Raw genomic sequence first — 22,437 nt, 5'->3', positions numbered from 1 at the left:
TTTACTGCTAATAAAACTGGTTGAATGACGAGTCACCTATGAAAACTATACTGTCATTTAGGCATATTATTTTGAGTAACATGCCATTTTTTATTCTATCAATCAGCAGTGAATATCAGGATGTGTAGAACAGCTATATACAGTGCTGTAAAGTACTGGGTGACATTGGAAATTCAGTTGTCAAAGCCTGGGAGTGACGATCAGGGCTTCCCTTCAGTAGAAGCAAGTAGGGGTCCCACCATGAGCCCAGCAGGAAAGCCAGACAGACAGACAGACAGATAGATAGATAGATAGATAGATAGATAGATAGATAGATAGATAGTCTTGAATCAGCGGTTTCAAAATTTAATAAATGTATTTAGGATAATATGCAAGAATACAGAATGAAATGTGAAAAAAATGTCCCAAATTAATCATATAGGCTCTCCAATCTGTCATATGGCAATCTAAATGATCTTAATATGTTTCAAGTATGTACTCTTTCTAATGAAGGGATTTAAACCTGTCAATGATGTGTAACAGCTAATGAATCAGGACTACATTGCAGATTGTAAGTAATGCAAGTTAATTTGCATATGGGGCAATTACTGGCAGCTGACTGCTGAGTTTAAATTAATTACTGCAACTCAATTTATGATAGTCTAGACTGTATTCATATAGAAACATAAGTTCTGAATAAAAATAAATTGACTTTCAGAACAGCAAGATGTGTGGTACCCAAGCAGCTGGATGCTAGAAGCTCTTGCCAAATCCTTTTTATGTGAAAATGCCGCAGTAGATCTTTTGCATAGAGTGGCATGTGTTTCAGTACTGGTCCAGATGACTGTTGTTCTGCATTATGTTAATAGGTTGGCATTTACTGTATATCAAATGTGCACTTTGGTTTCAAGCTTTCGTCGAAGAAAATGATAGCCCATTACAACAAATGGAAGGATATTTCCAGAATAAACATTAAGTAAGAAAGGTTGAAAAGCAAAGAATACACAAGAGCCATAAAAAATGAACAGATTCATTGTTGGAAAGGGAAAACAAATAATACATTTTTATTGTATTCAATTATGAGCATTTTATCAGGTCTTCAGTTCTAAATTAAGACTATCATTGATTGAAATTGCAGTGTTATTTCTTGTTTACTCAGCTTGAAATAGAGCGATTGTGAGAATAAAATGTGCCATTTTGCATTGTAACACTTCTTTCAGCCCCAGTTATCCAGATGTCACAAGTAAGTCTGCCACTTCATGCCAGTAAAGCTTGGCACTTGTGATTGATTTGTTTTGCTGGGCTGTGCCCTGCTGCAACATGGATAGATAGACAAATAGATAGATAGATAGATAGATAGATAGATAGATAGATAGATAGATAGATAGATAGACGGATAGACGGATAGACAGATAGACAGATAGATAGATAGATAGATAGATAGATAGATAGATAGATAGATAGATAGATAGATAGATAGATAGATAGATAGATGGATAGATGGATAGACGGATAGACAGATAGACAGATAGATAGATAGATAGATAGATAGATAGATAGATAGATAGATAGATAGATAGATAGATAGATAGATAGATAGACAGATAGACGGATAGGTAGATAGATAGATAGATAGATAGATAGATAGATAGATAGATAGATAGATAGATAGATAGATAGATAGATAGATAGACAGACAATCTACATATTCTATTAAAACAATGCTTGGAGTATTTGGAAGCTATTCGTATTTTTTCAAAGTCCCATGTTTGTACTTATTGTAAACACTTATCAGGTAGCATTTCCCAATTAATCCATTTATTTCACATTTGATTACTGTTTTTTTTTAAATGACTTCTCCGTACCTAATTAGATGACTCCTGAGAGCTGATGTAAAAATACCCATTCTATGACAAATTTATTCTGCCGATGGGATTAAACACTACTTCATCTAACATTTAAAATGAATCAGTTTGGGACACAGCTTTTCCACGTTAACTCGTTTTGCATATTTTAATTGCCAAAATGTCTTAGACTAAGCATTCACGTTTCCTAAAGGAAAAAATCCCAAAACACTTTTTGTCAGTTCTACAAAATGCATCACAATAATTAAACATACCGCGTTACACAATTGAACCCATTAGTTTTTGATAAACGTTAGCGTGATGCACATTATTTCTAGTTCTCTTTGTCCACCCCTATGAGTAAAGATAATAGGTAATTGAGACTTTAATTGTACTGAGCAATCTGTTCACGTTCTGATTGCAAGAGGGCGGTTCAAATAATCCCCAATGGGACAGTTGTAACTGAATATAATGTTTAGACACAATTAGGCACAAAGATATAACCGATATGCTCCTATATGATAAAAATCTAGTCTGATACGTTTAATCGTTTTCTGTATATACAGCATCAGGAATCTGGGCCGTTCCAGCCAGGTGTAGGAGGTTTGTGTCACACAAGTACAATGCACACCCTTGGTAAATTTCACCATAGTGTAAATATTGTTGTATTCAACAACTTTAACTTAATTCTCTTTCATCTGCTGCCAACATATCTGTTGAAAATGCTTCAGTAGATATAATCGATTGCTGTTTTCTTTTTCTTTTTCTGTTCTAACCAATGAGAGGACAGAAATTCAATTACACGCCCGTTTCTTCTATTTTTGCATATTTTTCACACTTAAATGTTTCAGTTTATGGACATAACAGTACTCTTTCATTCTAATCAATATTAACCAAGCGTTTCCAACTGCCTAAAGGTAAATTCCTATTAACACACCAATCTATGCAGGTTCAATGGAAGTTAAAGTACACTGTACAGCACGGCAATGACGCTGAATTATGCTTAATAAACCAATTAACAGCTCTCAGCTATGACATAGGTGACATCATTTTCTGCTTAATTCCAACTTCTCTTAGATACGTTATAATATATATGTAAATGCTAGGGGTCCTGCATAGTTTCATGTTTTTTTCATCTATTTTAAAAATAGATGCCAGCAGTTTATTCTCATCTGTTTATCTTCTGGTCAGTTGCCATGATTACAAAAGCAACTATTTCCTGATTGGCGAAACCATTAAAATGCCAATTAAAATTAATATTTCTTCCATGTTCCTTTGCCATTCTGCTGGCTTTCTCTAAAATGCATGGCTTCTTGTAGTAATAAAGTGAGAACTTCAAAACTTTTAAAGATTTATTTGATATATATATATATACTTTATGTATACTACAATATTTTTTTTAGACACTTGAATGAGAATATAAAACAAATAAAGAAAAATAATATGGTCAATTTCGGCTTGACACATGACACATTACAAATATACTTATACTAAGGACTGGTGAAATTATTTACCCTTAATATATGTAAACTGGCAATACATTTCCAGACTCGCAAAATACATTTCGCAACAAATCATTGAAATTTCCTCTTGCAAATAAATAACGACATCAAATCTGAAAGCAATTTTTTCCTTTTGATATCGTGGTAAATATTAAAATATTACGCTGGCCCTGAGGAATATGTTGGTTTTATATATCAACAGAACACATGACAGATAAATGGAGTGATTTCTTAGGAGAAGCCTACAATAATAAATTCAGATCGGAACAAACGATAATGATTTGAAACCTTGAGTTTTATGTCATGTGGTACATGAGATAAAGGCCTTGACGTGTCTCATGCATAACCAAGATAAGCCTTGACACAGAGCACGTGTAATTCATTTGTATTGCTTAGGCTTCTGATGCCAAATGTTTCCCAGCATGGTTTTCTGATAGTTAGTCACATGTCACAAGGGTAACAATCATATCATTTGTCATCAGAAATTTCCTACAAATTGAGATAGAAATATGTCTGTCATACAAATAATGCTGTTAAGCTGTAGTGTAAAATGTTAATATTTATTTAAAGAAACCCATCATTTTATGTAGCACCATGCTTGGCAATATATATATATGTGTATATATTCTAAATGTTGATAAAACTCTACACAAAGAATCCAGGTAAAGAAAAAAACTGTTGTTTCCATTTTAGAATTTTCACTTTATATCATAACTGTACAACTCTTACATTATTTATTAGAAATAGGAGCATATCTGTCAAACTTTGGTATCTAGGTTTGTCATAAAGCAGGGCTCGACAAATCCCAGGCGCCAGGTGAGAATTTTGTCCTGGCGCCTAGGTGTTTGTCAGCCTGTTAAATCCCCAAAAAATGCCCCCACATCGCCACAATCGTGGTGATCGTGGGGACACTGCTGCTGTCTGCCCAGGTGTCTGGGCAGACCAGCACAGCCACCCCGAGCCCGCCCCCGAGCCTGTGATCACTCCCAGTGATTCTGTAGGCTGAAAACGCGATTGCCGGCAAACCAGCAATTGCGTTTTCAGCTGCCACAGACAGCTTCAGGGAAGGGGGTTGTGTGTTGATTGGGTCCCCACACAAGTGTGGAGACCTGACACAACATCCCCCTGCTGCCTGATCGCTCCATGACAGCGACAGTGCAGCGTTAACCCCTTCAATGCCACAGTTGTGTATGACACATTCGTGGCATTGCAGTGTTCCAAAAAAAATATTTAAAAAAAAAACAACAAAAAACAGCACTGACCTGAAAGTTTAATAAGTGGGCTGACCAACTGTTAGTTTAAAAAAAATCCTGGCTCCTAACTTTTTTAGCTGGAGCCTAGATTCACGACAAATTTGTCAAGCCCTGTCATAAAGTGCCTACATCTGTGCAAAACCAATTCCAAAATCAACTTTTAACAAGAATCTTTTTAAATAACATCCCTTTTAATAAAAATATTATGAATTACAATCAAACTGATAAATAAAAGAAACATAGTACTATCTCAGCTAGAGGACTGAAATTAATTTGGAACAAATTTCTTTCCTGTCAGTTAAGACCCAGTTGTCTCAGTTGTTTAAGAATTCTCTATAAACATAACATTAATTTTTCCATAGTCCATGCCTTGCTACACTCACACTTTGTTTTAGATATAGTAATTTTTACTTGTCCAGAATGACAAGACCAGTTGATGAAGAAATGTGATGCCCAACATAAATGATATGATCCACAAATGTATTTGTACTATTAATTAGCTATTTTTTTGATTGTATTAAAACAGTATTTTTTAGATTTATTAAAAGAGCATATTGTAACATGCTTTTATAGAGTAAATAGAATAGAATAATGACATTCAATTATAGGCTGATTAAATATATACAATCTTTGGGGAATGTATCTTTAATATAACAGATATTTATTCCATAGTTTTTTTAATTAATTCAAATAATTACATGTATTTTTTTTAAGGATAATATCACTTTAATTAATTGTATAATATGAATTAATTACATTTAAGATAATATTTATTCAATTTATTTATTCCTAATTTATATCTATTTTACACTTCAATTGACTGTGTATAATTAATTCAATAATTTATAACTAATGAATGTTTTTATGGGCAATATCCCTTTAATTGTACTGTGTGTATATAAGGTAGAAAAAGAAAAAGGTGATATTTTACGGTTAGCGATATGTACAACCTTTTGTTTTATCAATATTCCAAATGAATGGTAACTTTAAAAATCAAAAAACAGGAAAAAAATATAGTGTAGTAATTTTTGTAAATGTTGATTAATTCTATCTGGTTATGTCCCGTATACAATCACATTTTATAGGATTATTTTAAACACTTCAAAGTGGGGCACTTTAGAACTTCTCTGTTAACCTTCGGATTGACGTTCAGGCTCGGAAGTGAAGGAATGATCAGCAGACACATATTCCTTTATATTTAATAAATTTAATCTTGGAACTTCTGTATTTATCAAGTTTCCATAGGATCAGCTACAATACATCAACATGAATGATTTAATTGTATTATTTAACACATATACAAATACACTGATTTATTACTTTTAAGCAATATACACGTATCTTTACAAATCATTTGTATAATTGATTATGTCATGATATGGTCTGCTGGTTCCATTTTTTTCTTTTAGTAATTTCTGTCATTATTGCCCAGTAGGCGACACTACTAAGGGATTTCTAGCTGCAAGTTTTCTTGATTGCATTGCTTGTTCTTTCTTTTCATTCAATATTTGACCAACTTAAAGGCTTAGAAATGGTATTCAGGCACCAATACGGATAAGCTTTGGTGACAAGTACCCAGCAGTACAGAAGTACTAAGAGAAAGGACACATGACAAAAGGCAAAACTTCCAAGATACCAACCAAGTTGCAACTTTATTATATCTTATAAAATTCTATACCAGTCATCACCAATATACTAATACTACACTCAGGGCCGGCCCTATAATGGGGCAGACTGGGGCAATTGCCCCAGGCGGCACTTTAGAAGGGGCGGCACTTTGCCGCCCCATGCGCTTTTTTTTTTGTTTTTTGGAAAGAGAGAGAGGGGCACCGAGTGGTTTTCGCTTACCCGCTCGGCGCCCCTCTCTCTCTCTCCTCTGCGGCGAGTCTCCCTGTTCGGTCCCGGTGCCGGCTTGTAATGCAGAGCGCCGGAAGTGACGTCAATTTCCGGCGCTCAGCATTACAAGCCGGCACCGTGGCAGAGCAGGGAGACTCGCCGCAGGACTGTTTAAAGGTAAGTACCGGGGGGGGGCGTCGGCGAAGTTTAAAATGCCCCCCCCGGCGTCGGCGGGGGGGGCGGCGTTTTAAACTTCGCCCCAGGCGGCGTTAAGTCTTCGGCCGGCCCTGACTACACTATACTAATAGGTTTTAGTATAAAAAAAAAAAAGCAGAGAAAAACTATGGTCACAAAAAGCAATCACATTAAAAATTATGGATCAGAAGAAACATGTCAGGTGTCATCACTGCCATTATAAGCATCAGCATCAAAGTGGATCTTATGCTCTACTTTCTTGAGGATGTATAGTGTGTGAAGTGGAAGCATTGAATGGATTCCATTGAATCTGTGATGACTCATGTACTACATTCAATTTCTTTTAATGTAATAACATCTTATAATTGCTTTTCAATACACACTATATTTCATCTTCTCTTGCTGTTTATAAGTTTGAGAAGATAAAAGATTTAAAGAAAAGTGTAGGTGGGAGATTGATGTCCATCTAGCACTTTGCACGAGAGCTGAACATCACCAAAGCTGTCATGATTGCAAACTGCATGGTGCTCCGGAAGTATTTAAAGAAGATATTGCAGAATATGGAATATTCAAAATAAGTTTAAAGAATACATGTAAAATGGTTGTGATTCACACAATAGTGTCTGCAGCTTTACATACTCCCTTGAATTTGAATACTTGCTGACCTAATACTTGGATATGTCGCCATGGTTTGAATTAACTGGATCAAATGAATCATTAGTAGGTGATTAAAAAAGATAGTATTGCATATTAGATTGCGACAAAGATCATATATGTATACAGTATATGTCATATAAACTGATCCTCTGAAGCCACACAATAAATAATAATAAATAATAATATAATCCTATAGACTTCTATTAAATATATATTTTCACAGATTTAAAGTCACAACCCCTATATTTGACATGAAAAACAGATCGCTCCTATAGCAAGAAAAGATGTGGCTAGGTCAGTCCTTTAGTAATTACAAAATGCCACCAACTGCTTTCTGCTTGTATAGGTAGTGGTTATAGGTTATATGGGGACTGATCCTTCAACCAAACGTAATACAAACAGAAGCATGAATTGTATTGTTACAGATAAAGACAAAAAAGCCAATTTAAAGTGATTTGTTGGCATTACAGTTTTTAGCAAAAACTATTCTAAAAATGTGCTATAGTACACTATAGTGTAACTTGACTTTTTGATTTCAGTGAGTATATTTGTACAGTTCAGAAATTAATCTTGTAGAATATAAAATCTGGCACTAAGAGTGGCAGAACAGAGTCTAATCAATGTCTAATCTTTTAATAATATCACCCTTACAAATGCTGCATGAGCCAATCAACAGTAATCAGAAAGTTAACAACAGGGGAGAGATTGCGTATTTTTAATCAGTAACCAGCAGATAGGTTAATCGAGTGCATAGAGTTGTAACATGTAAGAGTTGGAAAAAGTGAGAAATCTCATTCAGGAATACAATTTAATGGTTCCCATGGCAAACTGCATTATCCATAAATTAAGCGTTAGAGTGCAAGTTCATTTGTGCTAAAAGGAATCCAGTTTATTCTCAAAAGACTACATACTAGATGTTGTGTCTATCGCCACCAAGGGAGTGCATTCCAAAGCTTTACCTCCCTCACTTACAACAAGGCTGTCTCTGGAACTATTATTACTATCTTTTATTTATATAGTGCCAACAATTTACGCAGTGCTTAAATACAATACTATGCCTCTTCTACTGCTAATAGGTGACCTCTAATAATCATTTTAATTATTTAGGGAACATACAAATACCTGGGAACTCTCCGGATGAAGCACAGCTTCTCCAGTTCTTAGGGTGAACACACGAATCCTCCGGGTCACGGGAGCAAGTCTTGACACACCCCATTCCCCTCCCATTTGACCTTTAATGCCAGCAGGAATTCCCACAGACATCAGCATCCCGCCCACCGACGTCAGTGGGACTGCCCACCGACGTCAGTGGAGAGTCCTGAGGGCGTCCCGCTAGCGAAGGCTCCGGGTAGCCGGAGTGAAGAAGTTCCCAGGTATGAACATAGAGAGCACAATAAATACATGCATTACAAACATAAAAGAAGCATCCAAGAGAATAAATATTTAAGTAAGAAAAAGATTCAGAAGTCCAGTTTCACAAGTCCATAAGCACATTACAATACCATTCAGAATGGTGTAGTGATCAACTGTTTGGCAAAACAGTAAAATTCACAAGTGATTAGTAACATTGATAATCCACAGAAAGAAAGGATCATAAAACATTATCTAGTCGAATATGCACAGATGATTATTAATAAGCCTGAGTTTCCGGGATTTCCTGCAAGAAAAAAGTCTTATGTTAGTAGCCACAGAGCCATGGTAAGAGTCTTTTTAGGCATAAATCTTTTAATTGTGCTGCAAATTATTAAAAATAAAGGCTATGGCAACTAAACACCAGAATGACTGTTGGATGAGATAATTATGCCTTTTATTATGTATTCAAGTGAAAGAAAAATCAGCACCAAAATCATAAAAAAACAGCTGCTTTCTGAAAGCCATTGAATAAGGAAGAATAATAAGCATCATTCCATCTATACCAGGTTACCAGCATGAAGAGATTTTTCCTATACAATTCATTATAATATCCATGGGAGTCTGCACTGATCTTCTTATTCAATTGTCTAAAAACATACACCACAGTGATAAGAAAAACAAAGAAGAGGAAAATAATCTGAATATAAGAAAACTAACCTTATTATTTAATTTCTGTGCTTCTGGCAGCAAAATGTATCACATGGCGCTTAAAGCCAGAGAAATCCATAACATAACATACACACTAGTGCGTTTGAGCTGGACCACACAGGATTGAACATCTATTTCAGGGACAGGATGGCAATGGGTTGTTACTGAAGTACATCACTACCTTTACCTTTAGCCCATATAAGAAGCACGTACCACCAGCGTGCATTAGAACCTAAGAATATACAAAGCTGGAAATTGCTCTTCAACAGAAGACCATTTCTGGCTATGAAGGTTGTCACTTAAATGTAGGCTTCACTGGTGCTTTTCGAGCATTGTTGAAATCTGCATTTACAAATCAAAGCCATGTATGCATGTACTTTATATATCTGAGATGTGCAGCAGACAATTCATAAGGTGACCCTTGAAAGTTTAATCTGTAGACCAAAACGAAGGAGCCTTTTATTGCCCATTTCCCATATCTCAATGAGTCATCCACCCAACAGAAGTTTTGGTACCTTAGCTACATAGAATACAATTTCTATAGGACAGGGTGTACAAATACACAACTTCTATACCCTTGGTGGACACCATATCCTCTGTATTCCATTTCGGCCACCAAGCCCTATTGTACCCCCATGCTACTTATAGCTTGATGGTGCAGTTGGCAGTTCCAAAGATAAAAAGGTCAAATAAAATCCAATGAACTGAAATTAATATTTAGCTAGTAGTAATGTACATCTATGCAGATGACTACTATCTGAATGCAAATACGAATGCCATATTACAGAACACAGTAATCATACAAAGTATAACACTGTAAAATGCGTCGGAAGAAGTGTAAAGAGTATTCCTAAAAGTACGCTTATCAACACATGCCAATCTAAAGGTATGACTGATTTTTAAATAACTACTCGTCAAACACATGTTGTCATAGTAACCTGCTTTCAATCAAGATCAGAACAGGTGTCTCCTACTAGGTCAACCCAATCTTCTCACACAGTAAACTAGGTCTACTTCTGCAATACGTGCAAACAAACGCAACCATTTGCTATTCCAGAGTCAGCATACACCATGTAGACGGTTGTAACCAGAACCATCTGCTTATCATTGGTTTCTTTGGTAATAAATAACATAAGTCTCTGCAACATTATATACATTTACACCAACCGGCTGTCACTGGCATAGTTAATCCACTCAACCATTTCACGCAACCAGAAGCCTAAATTCCTGAGCATCTGGTCATCATTATATAGCAAAGCAAGCTCTAACGATCCTTCTGTTGAGCGTTTCAGATAAAACACAAATTTAACAGGCAATGTACCAGAATAAAAATAGGCTACTTATACTACATCAATAAAAAAAAAGAAAGGTGAACCAAACTCAGATTCAAGTGGTTACATTGTAAATTGCATTAATTCATTTTGGAATGTACTTTCACAGTTTTTTAAACATTAATATTATATCATTATATGGATTTAGAAGGAGAGAAACTGGGTAATGTATTGGTTTGGTACTCCATGTCATCAGACATTCTCACATTTTGAATTCAATATCTATATGATAATTAAATCATACATAGGCTAGTTTGAAAAGCATGTACATAGCTTTAAGTATTTTGTATACTTATTTATTAAAACTAGGTAACTTTTTCTGTATAATAACTATAGATATATTAAAAGTAAGTGAAGCTGATATCCATGGCAAATACAGGAAAACATTGCACCAATAATTGTTTTTTTGCAGAACGCCATCCTCTCTGCTTTGCTTCCTAAGTCTTACACATCCCATCAACATCTAGCAAAGTAGAGGAAGAAATGATCCTCGAGACACAACATCAAGATGGCTGCTGAATTTGTTCTACAAACTAGCATATTTCCCAGCATAGAAAACAATTGCCCACTGTCCTGCTTTTGTGGCCGGTGGAGATCAAAGGTCAGTTGAGGAGATCCTCTGATTTCCCACCACTGTCCTAAGCAGCTGACAAATCATTAGCGGCAGAGTGTTGTAGCACAGACCCCCACTCCAGCTCCCACATGGTCACTTTGCGAATCTGAGCACCCCAAAGTAGCCATTCGTGCAGTGCAGGCAGCTGGTCACTCCCCAGCCCAGCGAGCTTGCAGTGCCAGCTCTGTCCCTGCCCATCTTTTGTAACACACTCCAACACAAGACCCAATTTGGATGCCTGAAATGTTGGGTGGTATGAATTAGCTGAACTCTAATATGTAGGACTTGGGTGGCTTTATTTTATTTTCCGCTGAACATATGTTTTGTTTTTAATTTTAATGGTTTGAGAGTGTGCCTGCATTTGAATGATAAACAGAAACATGAAATTAATCTTCTTTTTCTTCTTTTGTGTATAGCAATTATACCATGTAAAAAGCAAGGCCTGTTTACCTCGCTAGTGCCAATGCCAAATGAAACACACAATTTAATGGCATCTATTACACCGCATTTGTATTGTTCAATGGATGTAAGAAGAATACAACTAGGAGTTATATTAATTGCACAAATTACATTGCTGTAACATTCCTGTTCCAGTTCTAGCTCACTCCAGAAAATTTCTAATGAGCAATAATTCATATATAGCCCACAAAAGGCTCCTCTACATGGAATGAAAGAAAATGGCGAGTCAAGCCATTTAACACAGTGACATTTTGTTCGGACACAAATGTGTCCACTTTTATACCTTGCTTTCTTTTGTTCTAAGGAGTTCAAAGGGGCTTTTTTGACTAAGGATACTGGAAATGTGGTTTAAGGATGGTTTTTCGTTTTATTTTAAATGCTGACCCAAGAAGGAAGCAAGGACACAAAGTACGAAATAGAGAAAGAAGGGAAGATTATGACCTTGTCTTTGTTACATTTTGAGAACGTTCCACAGGAAAATAAGCCTTATAGAGAAATGCAAAATGTTATTAGTCAAGCCAACTATTTACGAAGTACTGAAGTTACACTTTGTTAATATTGTGAGTCAGAAGCCAAAAAAAAACAAAATAATTGACTTCAAAATGTTATATTCTGAAGCTTGAATCAAGAATATGCATGCTTTCCAAACCCACAAACTCAGGATGATAAGCAGATAATAAGGGTTATTTATAAAAAGTTATTTCAAGGTAAAGTTTGAAAAAGTAGTTATATCACCATCAACAAAATGGTCCATTTGGCAGGGCTTGATTTGCTAGGGTTAGATAAGGTGTAGATACCACTGTCCTCTAGTATAGTATATCTAACATATTCATATATATATATATTTATTTGCACATATATGTAAAACACTTAATGGTGCTTCCAGAACTCATGCACTAGAAGACGCTGGTTATGACGGTAGCAGAGAGATACAGGAAAAAAATGAATTCTGACATACATGGGGCAAAAAAGTATTTAGTCAGCCACCAATTGTGCAAGTTCTCCCACTTAAAAAGATGAGAGAGGCCTGTAATTTTCACCATAGGTACACTTCAACTATGAGAGACCGAATGGGGGGAAAGAATACAGGAAATCAGATTGTAGGATTTCTAATGAATTCATTGGTAAATTCCTCGGTAAAATAAGTATTTTGTCACCTACAAACAATCAAGATATCTGGCTCTCACAGACCTGTAACATCTTCTTTAAGAGTCTCCTCTGTCCTCCACTCGTTACCTGTATTAATGGCACCTGTTTGAACTTGTTATCAGTATAAAAGACACCTGTCCACAACCTCAAACAGTCACACTCCAAACTCCACTATGGCCAAGACCAAAGAGCTGTCAAAGAACACCAGAAACAAAATTGTAGACCTGCACCAGGCTGGGAAGACTGAATCTGCATTAGGCAAGCAGCTTGGTGTGAAGAAATCAACAATTATTCGAAAATGGAAGATTTACAGGACCACTGATAATCTCCCTCAATCTGGGGCTCCATGTAAGATCTCACCCCGTGGTGTCAAAATGATCACAAGAGCGGTGAGCAAAAAAAACAGAACCACACTGGGGGACCTAGTGAATGACCCACAGAGAGCAGGGACCAAAGTAACAAAGGCTACCATCAGTAACACACTACGCCGCCAGGGACTCAAATCATGCAGTGCCAGACGTGTCCCCCTGCTTAAGCTGGTACATGTCCGGGCCCGTCTGAAGTTTGCTAGAGAGCATTTGGATGATCCCGAAGAGGATTGGGCGAATGTCATATGGTCAGATGAAACCAAGGTAGAACTTTTTGGTAGAAACTCAACTCGTCGTGTTTGGAGGAGAAAGAATACTAAGTTGCATCCAAAGAACACAATACTTACGATGAAGCATGGGGGTGGAAACATCATGCTTTGGGGCTGTTTTTCTGCAAAGGGACCAGGACGACTGATCCGTGTAAAGGAAAGAATGAATGGGGCCATGTATCGTGAGATTTTGAGTGAAAACCTCCTTCCATCAGCAAGGGCATTGAAGATGAAACGTGGCTGGGTCTTTAAGCATGACAATGATCCCAAACACATCGCCCTGGCAACGAAGGAGTGGCTTCGTAAGAAGCATTTCAAGGTCCTGGAGTGGCCTAGCCAGTCTCCAGATCTCAACCCAATAGAAAACCTTTGGAGGGAGTTGAAAGTCCGTGTTGCCCAGCGACAGCCCCAAAACATCACTGCTCTAAAGGAGATCTGCATGGAGGAATGGTCCAAAATACCAGCAACAGTGTGTGAAAACCTTGTGAAGACTTACAGAAAACGTTTGACCAAATACTTATTTTCCACCATAATTTGCAAATAAATTCTTTAAAAATCAGACAATGTGATTAATGGACTTTGTTGTCTCATTCTGTCTCTCATAGTTGAAGTGTACCTATGGTGAAAATTACAGGCCTCTCTCATCTTTGGAAGTGGGAGAACTTGCACAATTGGTGGCTGACTAAATATTTTTTTGCCCCACTGTATTGATGTTTTCAGCCAGTTGGAAAACTGAAGAATTTCAAATCATGATCACTGACTAGAAAATGCATAAATGAGAATAAATTGATGGTAGCCACTGTTTTCTTTAAAATAGTTTTCATAATACTAAAAATACCCAAACCCTATATCGTTTGTACATAGTAGTGGACAATATCCTGGTGCTGTTACAATACAAGTTGGTAAGATCAGAAATCTTCTCAGAAAGGTCCAAAAAGTTTTAGAGAGAGCAGAGCAAGGTCTGTATCTCTATTGACACGGACCTGCATTCCGCCACTTGCTGCCATCTGAGGCTCCGAGCCAGCAGAAGACATCATATCATGGCTCTCTGAGGTTGAGTGTAGCATGAAGAGGGAGCATGAATATCTGTGCTGAAGAAGGTACAGACCTCCATTAGACATGGGCTCCATTGTCAGCATATGCTTGGTACCTTATACACCGTTGACCACAGCATTGGGTGGATTATAGACAGTTTTTCTCATGACTCATCATTATAGAATAAGAACATCTCTGACTTTTCCTAGTATATCTATTGAACAGCTGATGTATAGGCCATAGATTCAGTAAGACAACATATTCAGTACACTTAGAATTAGAGTACATTCCTTTATGGCAGGCATGTCCAAACTTTTTTCGAAGAGTGCCAGATTTGATGAAGTGAACATGTGCGAGGGCCGACCATTTTGCCTGACATTTTCTGAACCATTAAAATTAAATGCAAATTAACTATTTTATGCAAAGTTTATTGAAAACAGCATACCACTTCTATCCCTTTCTCACTATCTCCCCTCCCTACCCCCTTCTCACAATCTCCCCTCTCCCTCCCCTTCTCACAATCTCCCCTCTCCCTCCCTACCCCCCTTCTCACAATCTCCCCTCTTCCTCCCTACCCCTCCTTCTCACAATCTCCCCTCTTCCTCCCTACCCCTCCTTCTCACAATCTCCCCTCTACCTCCCTACCCCTCCTTCTCACAATCTCCCCTCTTCCTCCCTACCCCTCCTTCTCACAATCTCCCCTCTTCCTCCCTACCCCTCCTTCTCACATATCAGCGTGAAGCGCCGGCACTCACGCTTCCAACACTGCACTCTGGGCAGCGCAGAGGCAGGCGGCGGTGGCAGCGACGGCGAGCAGAGGAGTCCTGGATTTCTGTCAGTCAGGGGGGCCCAAGAGGTGCCGAGCGGTCGTTTTCAGCAACCGCTCGGCACCCCTTGGGCCCCACTGACTGGCAGAACTCCAGGGCCCGGTCGCAGTCGTGACCCCGGTAGTTCCGCCACTGCCTACAATTTCTTCATCAGATGCCCTTGTGGCTGTGTGTGCCGGCGCAGGGAGAAGGAAAGCCCAAATCTAGCGACGTCCGAGATCGCAAGATTTGGGCTTTCCTTCTCCCTGCGCCGGCACACACAGCCACAAGGGCATCTGATGAAGAAATTGTGTAGGGGAGGGCAGGGGCGTACCTAGAGTATTTGGCACCCGGGGCGGATCCTGTATGTGGCACCCCCACACACACACACACACACTTTAAAACTACCTGGCCGAAACTGAATATGACCCCCCCCACACACCATAAAAAAAATCTAACACTTTTATTTAAAGTAAGTAACACACCAAAATAGGACAAAACAATTAAATAACAATATATATATATATAATTGTTAACAGCAATCACATTCCTATCATGCCCAGGCATACCCAGATTCCAGTAGGCACTCGCAGACTTGGCATGATAGGAGTATGATTGCCTTATCTACCCCTTCTCGCTCCCTTCTGCCCTATCTACCCCTTCTCACTCCCTTCTCCCTATCTACCCCTCCTAACTATCTACCCTCTCCCTCTTTGAAGTTCACTTACCTTTCAGGAGCCCTGCGGTGGGGGTGCAAGGCCTCGGTCTCCCAGCTCTGCCACTGTATGGAACAGTATAGAGTGATGGGAGTTATGATGTACTTTAGAGCATAATTATATAATGAAAAATACATTGGAAATGGTACAGCATAACACCCATCACTCTCACACATTTACCAATCCACACGCATACCAATCCACACGCACATACCAATCCACACGCACATACCAATCCACACGCACATACCAATCCACACACACATACCAATCCACACACATATACTAATCCACACACATATACTAATCCACACATATACTAATCCACACACATACACCAATCCACACACACATACACCAATCCACACACACATACCAATCCACACACATACCAATCCACACACATACACCAATCCACACACACATACACCAATCCACACACACATACCAATCCACACACATACACCAATCCACACACACATACACCAATCCACACACATACACCAATACACTCTCACTGTATGCTTTCCTACCTTTCCTCTTTTCTCCTTACAGCTCCTTTTCCTGCTCTTCGCTCCTCTTCTTCTTCAGTTCTTCCTTCTTCTTCCGAAGGCACGGGGTTCAGAGGGCACGGACAGCGGTGGGTGCGGCTTCAGTGTTGTGCGCCGGGATCTGACAACAAACCCCGGCGCACAACAGCTGTTGCCGCGCGGATCGCAAGGGAGCAGTATCGGAGGTCTTTAACAGACCTCCGGCTCCCTTGAGTGATTTTAAGCCAGGTTCAAGGGAAATCCTTGAACCGGCTTAAAATCACTCAAGGGAGCCGGTGGTCTGTTAAAGACCTCCGATACCGCTCCCTTGCGAGCCTGCTCCTCCAGCGGCGGACATTACTGTCCGTCTCTGGAGGAGAGCCGGGTGCCGGCAAGTTGGCACCCCTCTGATGAGCGGCACCCGGTGCGGACCGCCCCCCGCTCGGTACGCTACTGGGGGAGGGTTAGATTTCAACCCTGTTTAAAGTTACTGTAGACGAGGGTTGAAATCTAACCCTCCCCTACACAATTTCTTCATCCGATGCCCCTGTGGCTGTGTGTGCCGGCGCAGGGAGAAGGAAAGCCCAAATCTCGCGCTTTCCTTCTCCCTGCGCCGGCTGATGACGCCAAGTCCCGTGGCTCACCTGGGGGCCGTATCAGTCCGGAACGCGGGCCGCAATTGGCCCGCGGGCCGGACTTTGGACATGCCTGCTTTATGGGAATTACTTTTCCATATAACAAAACTTTAAATTTATGAAAACCAAGCTGCCAAACTTGATTGTTTTTAAACCAACACTAATACAACAAATTATAGCGTACAAGTCTGCACAATATTCTATTTGTGTTTACCTCGAGCTAATAGAAAGAAAAGACACCAAAGGCCCAAAAGTTTACAAATGGAACCAAATGTATTGATGTAAGATTTGTTTTCCCGTGGCTTGCAGACTTCTGGATTATCTTTCATTTATTCAAAAGAAAATGTGTTAAAACAATTCAACACCATGCCAGCTAAAGCAATCTGCATGGCCTAGCATTTTATAGATGAATAATTGTTCCTTCGGGAAAAAACTAAAACAATTAAAATGAGTTTATAGAAGCAGAGCTAAAATGTCATTTTCGATTCTTCTGAAAAAGTATAAATAGGATTAACTTGTAAAGCAATGTTTAGCTGCAGGCCAGTTCAAAGAATTGTTATCATCTGTTGCATATGGCTGTGCCAGAGATAATTTCAGTAATATTTCTTTTATTACTTTTCACTGCAAATGCATTTGCTTGAATATACTCTTTAACTTGTTTAGTTACAGTTAAAACGGTTCTTTTTACTAAATGTTATACAATACCATGGGATCTTTCGGTATTCTTTTTTTTAGCTAAAACTATGGCTTTGGTACAATTATTAAATGATGGATAAGAAGTGGATGTGGGACCTTCACCCACTAAGTAAACTAAATAACTTTATGAAGTTCAGTTTCTAATTTTATATATTATATATTTTTAATGCATACTAGTGTTAATTTTATATTGAATTCAGTGTACTTTACCAGATCAAATTGCTTAGTGTTTTTTATTTTATTTTATTTTTATATTTTGCTTATAGAGTTCCAGCAGACTCTACGGTGCTCTTACAATTATGGAAAAATACAAAATGAACAATAACATGAACAAACATAAGACACACTGGTAAAGAAGAAGAAGAGGGTATTACTCTTGTTTGCTTACAATCTATTGTCTTATTTTCCTCCTCCTCTGCCTGTTTGTACTTTAGCATGAAGTGTAACACGCTCAGCTTGTGTGTATTCAGGTTTAGCTCTCATTGAATAAATACTTTGTTCAAAAATTGCTTGCATTAAAATGCACTGGGGTCCATTCTAATTAGATTCCAATCTGCATATTACATGATGGGGGGGTTCTGAAGTGTTCTTTTAAACTGTTCTTCAAAAGAGCTGAACAATTATATTAAAAGTGAAAATCAAATTTAAATTACTTCTTATTAAAAGTTATAAGTGTAGTAATTAAAAATATATTTTCAGCTGCAGGAATGTAAACAAAATGTGATAATAAAATACAACAAGGATTTGTTTTTATTTGTACAATGATACTCCTGTAGACCATGCAACTTGACCAATGAAGAACACATAATAAAGTAGGTTGTAATTACCGTATTTCCCCATGTATAAGATGCCCCTTTTTCAAAAAATGTGGGGTCTAAAAACTAGGTGCGTCTTATACAGTGGTTGTAGATTACAGATACTACTTCCCAGTCCCTCCCTGCAGTCACACTGACAATTGGTCCCGCCCCTTTCTGATTAACAGTCCCTCCCTAGAGTCACACTGACAAGTGGCCCCGCCCCTTTTCTTATAGCGTCCACATGGCTCAGCAACTCATCTAACAGGAAGTATAACATTAATATTTGGGCTGCTGAAAGTTAGGGGAGGTGGGGGTTAATTTAGGGGAAGTTATGGTTAATGGGGTGTTTAGGGTTAACTTAGGGCAGCTATGGTTGATGGGGTCTTAAGGGTTAATTTAGGGGCAGTTATGGTTAATAGGGTGTTTAGTGTTAATTTAGGGGCAGTTATGGTTAATGAGGCCTTTAGGGTTAATTTAGGGGCAGTTATGGTTAATGAGGCCTTTAGGGTTAATTTAGGAGCAGTTATGGTTGATGGGGTCTTTATGGCTAATTTAGGGGCAGTTGTGGTTGATGGGGTCTTTAGGGTTCATTTAAAGGCAATTAATGGATGGGAGTGATGAGGATGATGAGTATGAATTTTATGATAAATAAAACTTGAGTTCAATAACTATGTAATACATTTTTTTTTTCAAATTCCGGGGCCCCAAAATTAAGGTGGGTCTTATACATAGGATCGTCTTATATGGAAAGAATGGAAAGAATTCAGAACTGCAGCACACTGCCTATTCAGTTGTCTGATTTTTTATACCAGTTATATTTGGTTTACATCAATGGGAGTGTTTTCTGTGATGGGTTTCATTAGATTGGCTGGTGGTGAGTATACTGCAAGTACACACTGGCAAGCAGTAGATGATTTAAAAGAGACCCTCAGTTATTACATGCAGTAAAGTGCATATGATGGCTGGAGTGTCCCTTTGTTGAAGATTATCAATTTCTAGCTGATTTATAAAAACATGGGCAATTTTAAGGGCAATGTGCATTTTGAAGCCGTTACAAACAAAACCAGTGTATTGTTTATGGTAATTGCTATAAAGTATATAACCGTTTAAGCTGCATAGCATAAAGCAGAAAAACAAAATATGGCCACAAGAGATACTATTTCTCATTAAACTCTGCCGCTTCTGCTCAAATGTTACAGAGAAGCTCTAGAGATCCTTCAAGTATCCGACTTGTTCTTCTAGTACGGTGTGAAGACTTTAAACACTTCTTTGTTGCTAAGCTACAAGATGCTAACCTCTCAGATCAGATTCTGAGACTTATAGCCAACCAGAGAAGATACCATTCACCCAGAATTCAGTATTTCGTAAAACGATAGCTTTGACATTAGCTCAAGACAAAGAAGAAAGAGTCCCCTACTGGGACAAGAACTGGAAGAACAATAGGAAATGTTATATTCTGCTGCTGCTTTTCAGACACTGTTGAATTGTTTATTGTGGAGTTTATTTCTGTGAGGATATCTTTTAAGTGTATTTATTTTGTTTTAATGATTCTATTTTTTCCCAAAAGTCAATAATGTCTAGCTTGCTTTTGTGTGTGTGTGTATCATTCAGTGCTGCTTGGGGCCTTATTAAATTATTGATGTCATACAACAGAATCTATGGATTTTACATGAATGTGTAGGGATGCATAAAAGCCTTGAGGCCCAAATGTTGTTTTTTTTTCCCTCCAGCTAAATAGCCCTGTCTAATGAATTAATAAAAACTGCCCATATGAAACACAATAAATGCATATTATTTAGCGTGAAAGGTGTATAGATTATGGCATACTTTACCTTCAACTCTGTATTCAATATCAGCCTCTCTGTTCCTGACGAAAATACAGAAGAAGTTCGATGCTTGTATGGCTCTGCGATTTTGTCCTTGACCTAAAAAACAGAAATAAAGGGAAACATGAGATAAGTACTCTGTCTGTATATTATTATACCATTATATCATTTCCTCCACGAGCTTAACTCCTATAAAGAGTCCCTATTAAATTCAATAGATCATCTACCGATTTAGTAACATATTTTATTTATTAAGAATGACATTATTTAGGAAACGGAATGAAAATGGTTAGAAGCTTGTAACATATACTGCAGCTGCTGTATGTGTTATTTAACTTACAACATAGTGAGCTGGACCTGGTGTTGAGATCACATCACGCTTTGATATAGAAGGTGCCCGAGCAGCAGATGATCCAAGTCCTCCATTTCTGGCACTGTCGAGGTTAGCTTTTTTCATTATGTCTCTTGCAATTCCATAATTGAAGATATTATAAGATCCTGGACCTAAAAAAAAAAAAGTTTACTTATTCATTCTGTTTTGCTAAATACAGAAAGTTTGCAGGTTTTCCTTTTAATAACTCAATAGGTATAAATAAACCACTTTGGATATAGCACATGCTGATCATTAGTGCTAATTATGTTAACTGCAGGCTCCGTGAAGCACTGAGTATGAAATTATAATAAAAAAATGAAAAAAGGTTAATGAGAGCAAGTAAAATCGTTGATGCAACATAAAATATTAGGATACGTGTTATTATCATTCTCACAATTGTTCGGTTGCCAAATTATAAGCAAATTCTAGGAGGATATGCAAAAATGTTTGCCCGTAGGGTACCTTTTTCTCATAAGAGATTTGGAGTAGGTGGTTAAGATGAAATGTAATTATTTTTCAGTTAAACATTATTTTCTGCTGCTTGTTTTCCTCATTTATGGTTTAAAAAGAAAAACTGGCAAGATTTATAACCATTGTGTAGCGTTTTTGGAACGAAACAGCCAAGAACAACTACACACACTGTAGTAGGTCAAATACTGCATTAAAATCACAAATTATTTCATTTACCTTATTTATTTTATCTTAATTACTTGGAATTTGGCAAAAATAGTGCAGTTAGAAAGTTGTGTCGTGCAAAATAGTCTATAAACACATTTTGTGACATATATCCTTGAGATCTGCAGATTCAGATGACAATGTCGACACGTCTACTAAAATTAGATTTGATTGTGAATATTTTTGGAGGGGTTACAATTGTAGTTACTGATACATTATTTTCCACTGACGTCTTCTTTAGGTCTTACGTAGGTTCATATTGAACAATATTATTCAATATCGCTAAGGTATTTGTTAATTGGTCAAAAGTCTACCTTTTTGTAATAAAAATATATATATATATTACAGTTATGAACGTTATAGTAACTGGTTCTTAGATGAATTGCGTACCTGGTGTTTTTTGCAGCCTTGACTCTTTAGTAAATCGAGCTGCAGTTTGGCCAAACGGAGTCTGTGCAAAACTTGATGTTTTCTTCAAGGACTCAAAAGCTGTTCGCTGTTCATTATATGTGCCCGGGGCTGGGGTGATTGATTTCACAGGTAGAAATCTCTAGTGTAGCAGATAACAAAATGCTGATGAAAGACTTTAAAAATAACCAGCTATTGCTTTGCCAACAGAATCATTTGGTGACATTAATTTAAACCCCACGTGAAAGATCTGTAGAACAGTTTAATAAAACTAACACTCTTGTAAGGCACCCCTGCACAAGAACACAAAAACTATTCCCATGCACAGAGTGTACAGTCTGTTTGGAGGCTTAACTATAATGTGCATGAAAATGCCAGTTAAACATGCCTGTATATATATATATATATACACACACACACACTA

At 37.8% G+C, this 22,437-nt stretch overlaps 1 protein-coding gene across 1 annotated transcript in view; it reads right to left on the bottom strand.

Moving 5' to 3' along the window:
- Positions 1-22,437, bottom strand: part of STPG2 (sperm tail PG-rich repeat containing 2) — a 388,217-nt gene that overhangs the window by 300,327 nt on the left and 65,453 nt on the right. Inside the window, exons 9-11 of the mRNA XM_053461576.1 lie at positions 21,996-22,155; positions 20,898-21,061; positions 20,564-20,656 (exon numbers count right to left, since the gene is read on the bottom strand). Coding sequence (XP_053317551.1) covers positions 20,564-20,656; positions 20,898-21,061; positions 21,996-22,155 — 417 coding nt within the window. The remainder of the gene's footprint in view (positions 1-20,563; positions 20,657-20,897; positions 21,062-21,995; positions 22,156-22,437) is intronic.

This window comes from Spea bombifrons, chromosome 1, assembly GCF_027358695.1.
Source record: "Spea bombifrons isolate aSpeBom1 chromosome 1, aSpeBom1.2.pri, whole genome shotgun sequence".
NCBI lineage: Eukaryota > Metazoa > Chordata > Amphibia > Anura > Pelobatidae > Spea > Spea bombifrons.
The sequence above is the reverse complement of the archived record's forward strand: the minus strand, read 5'-3'. Positions and strand labels throughout refer to the sequence as shown.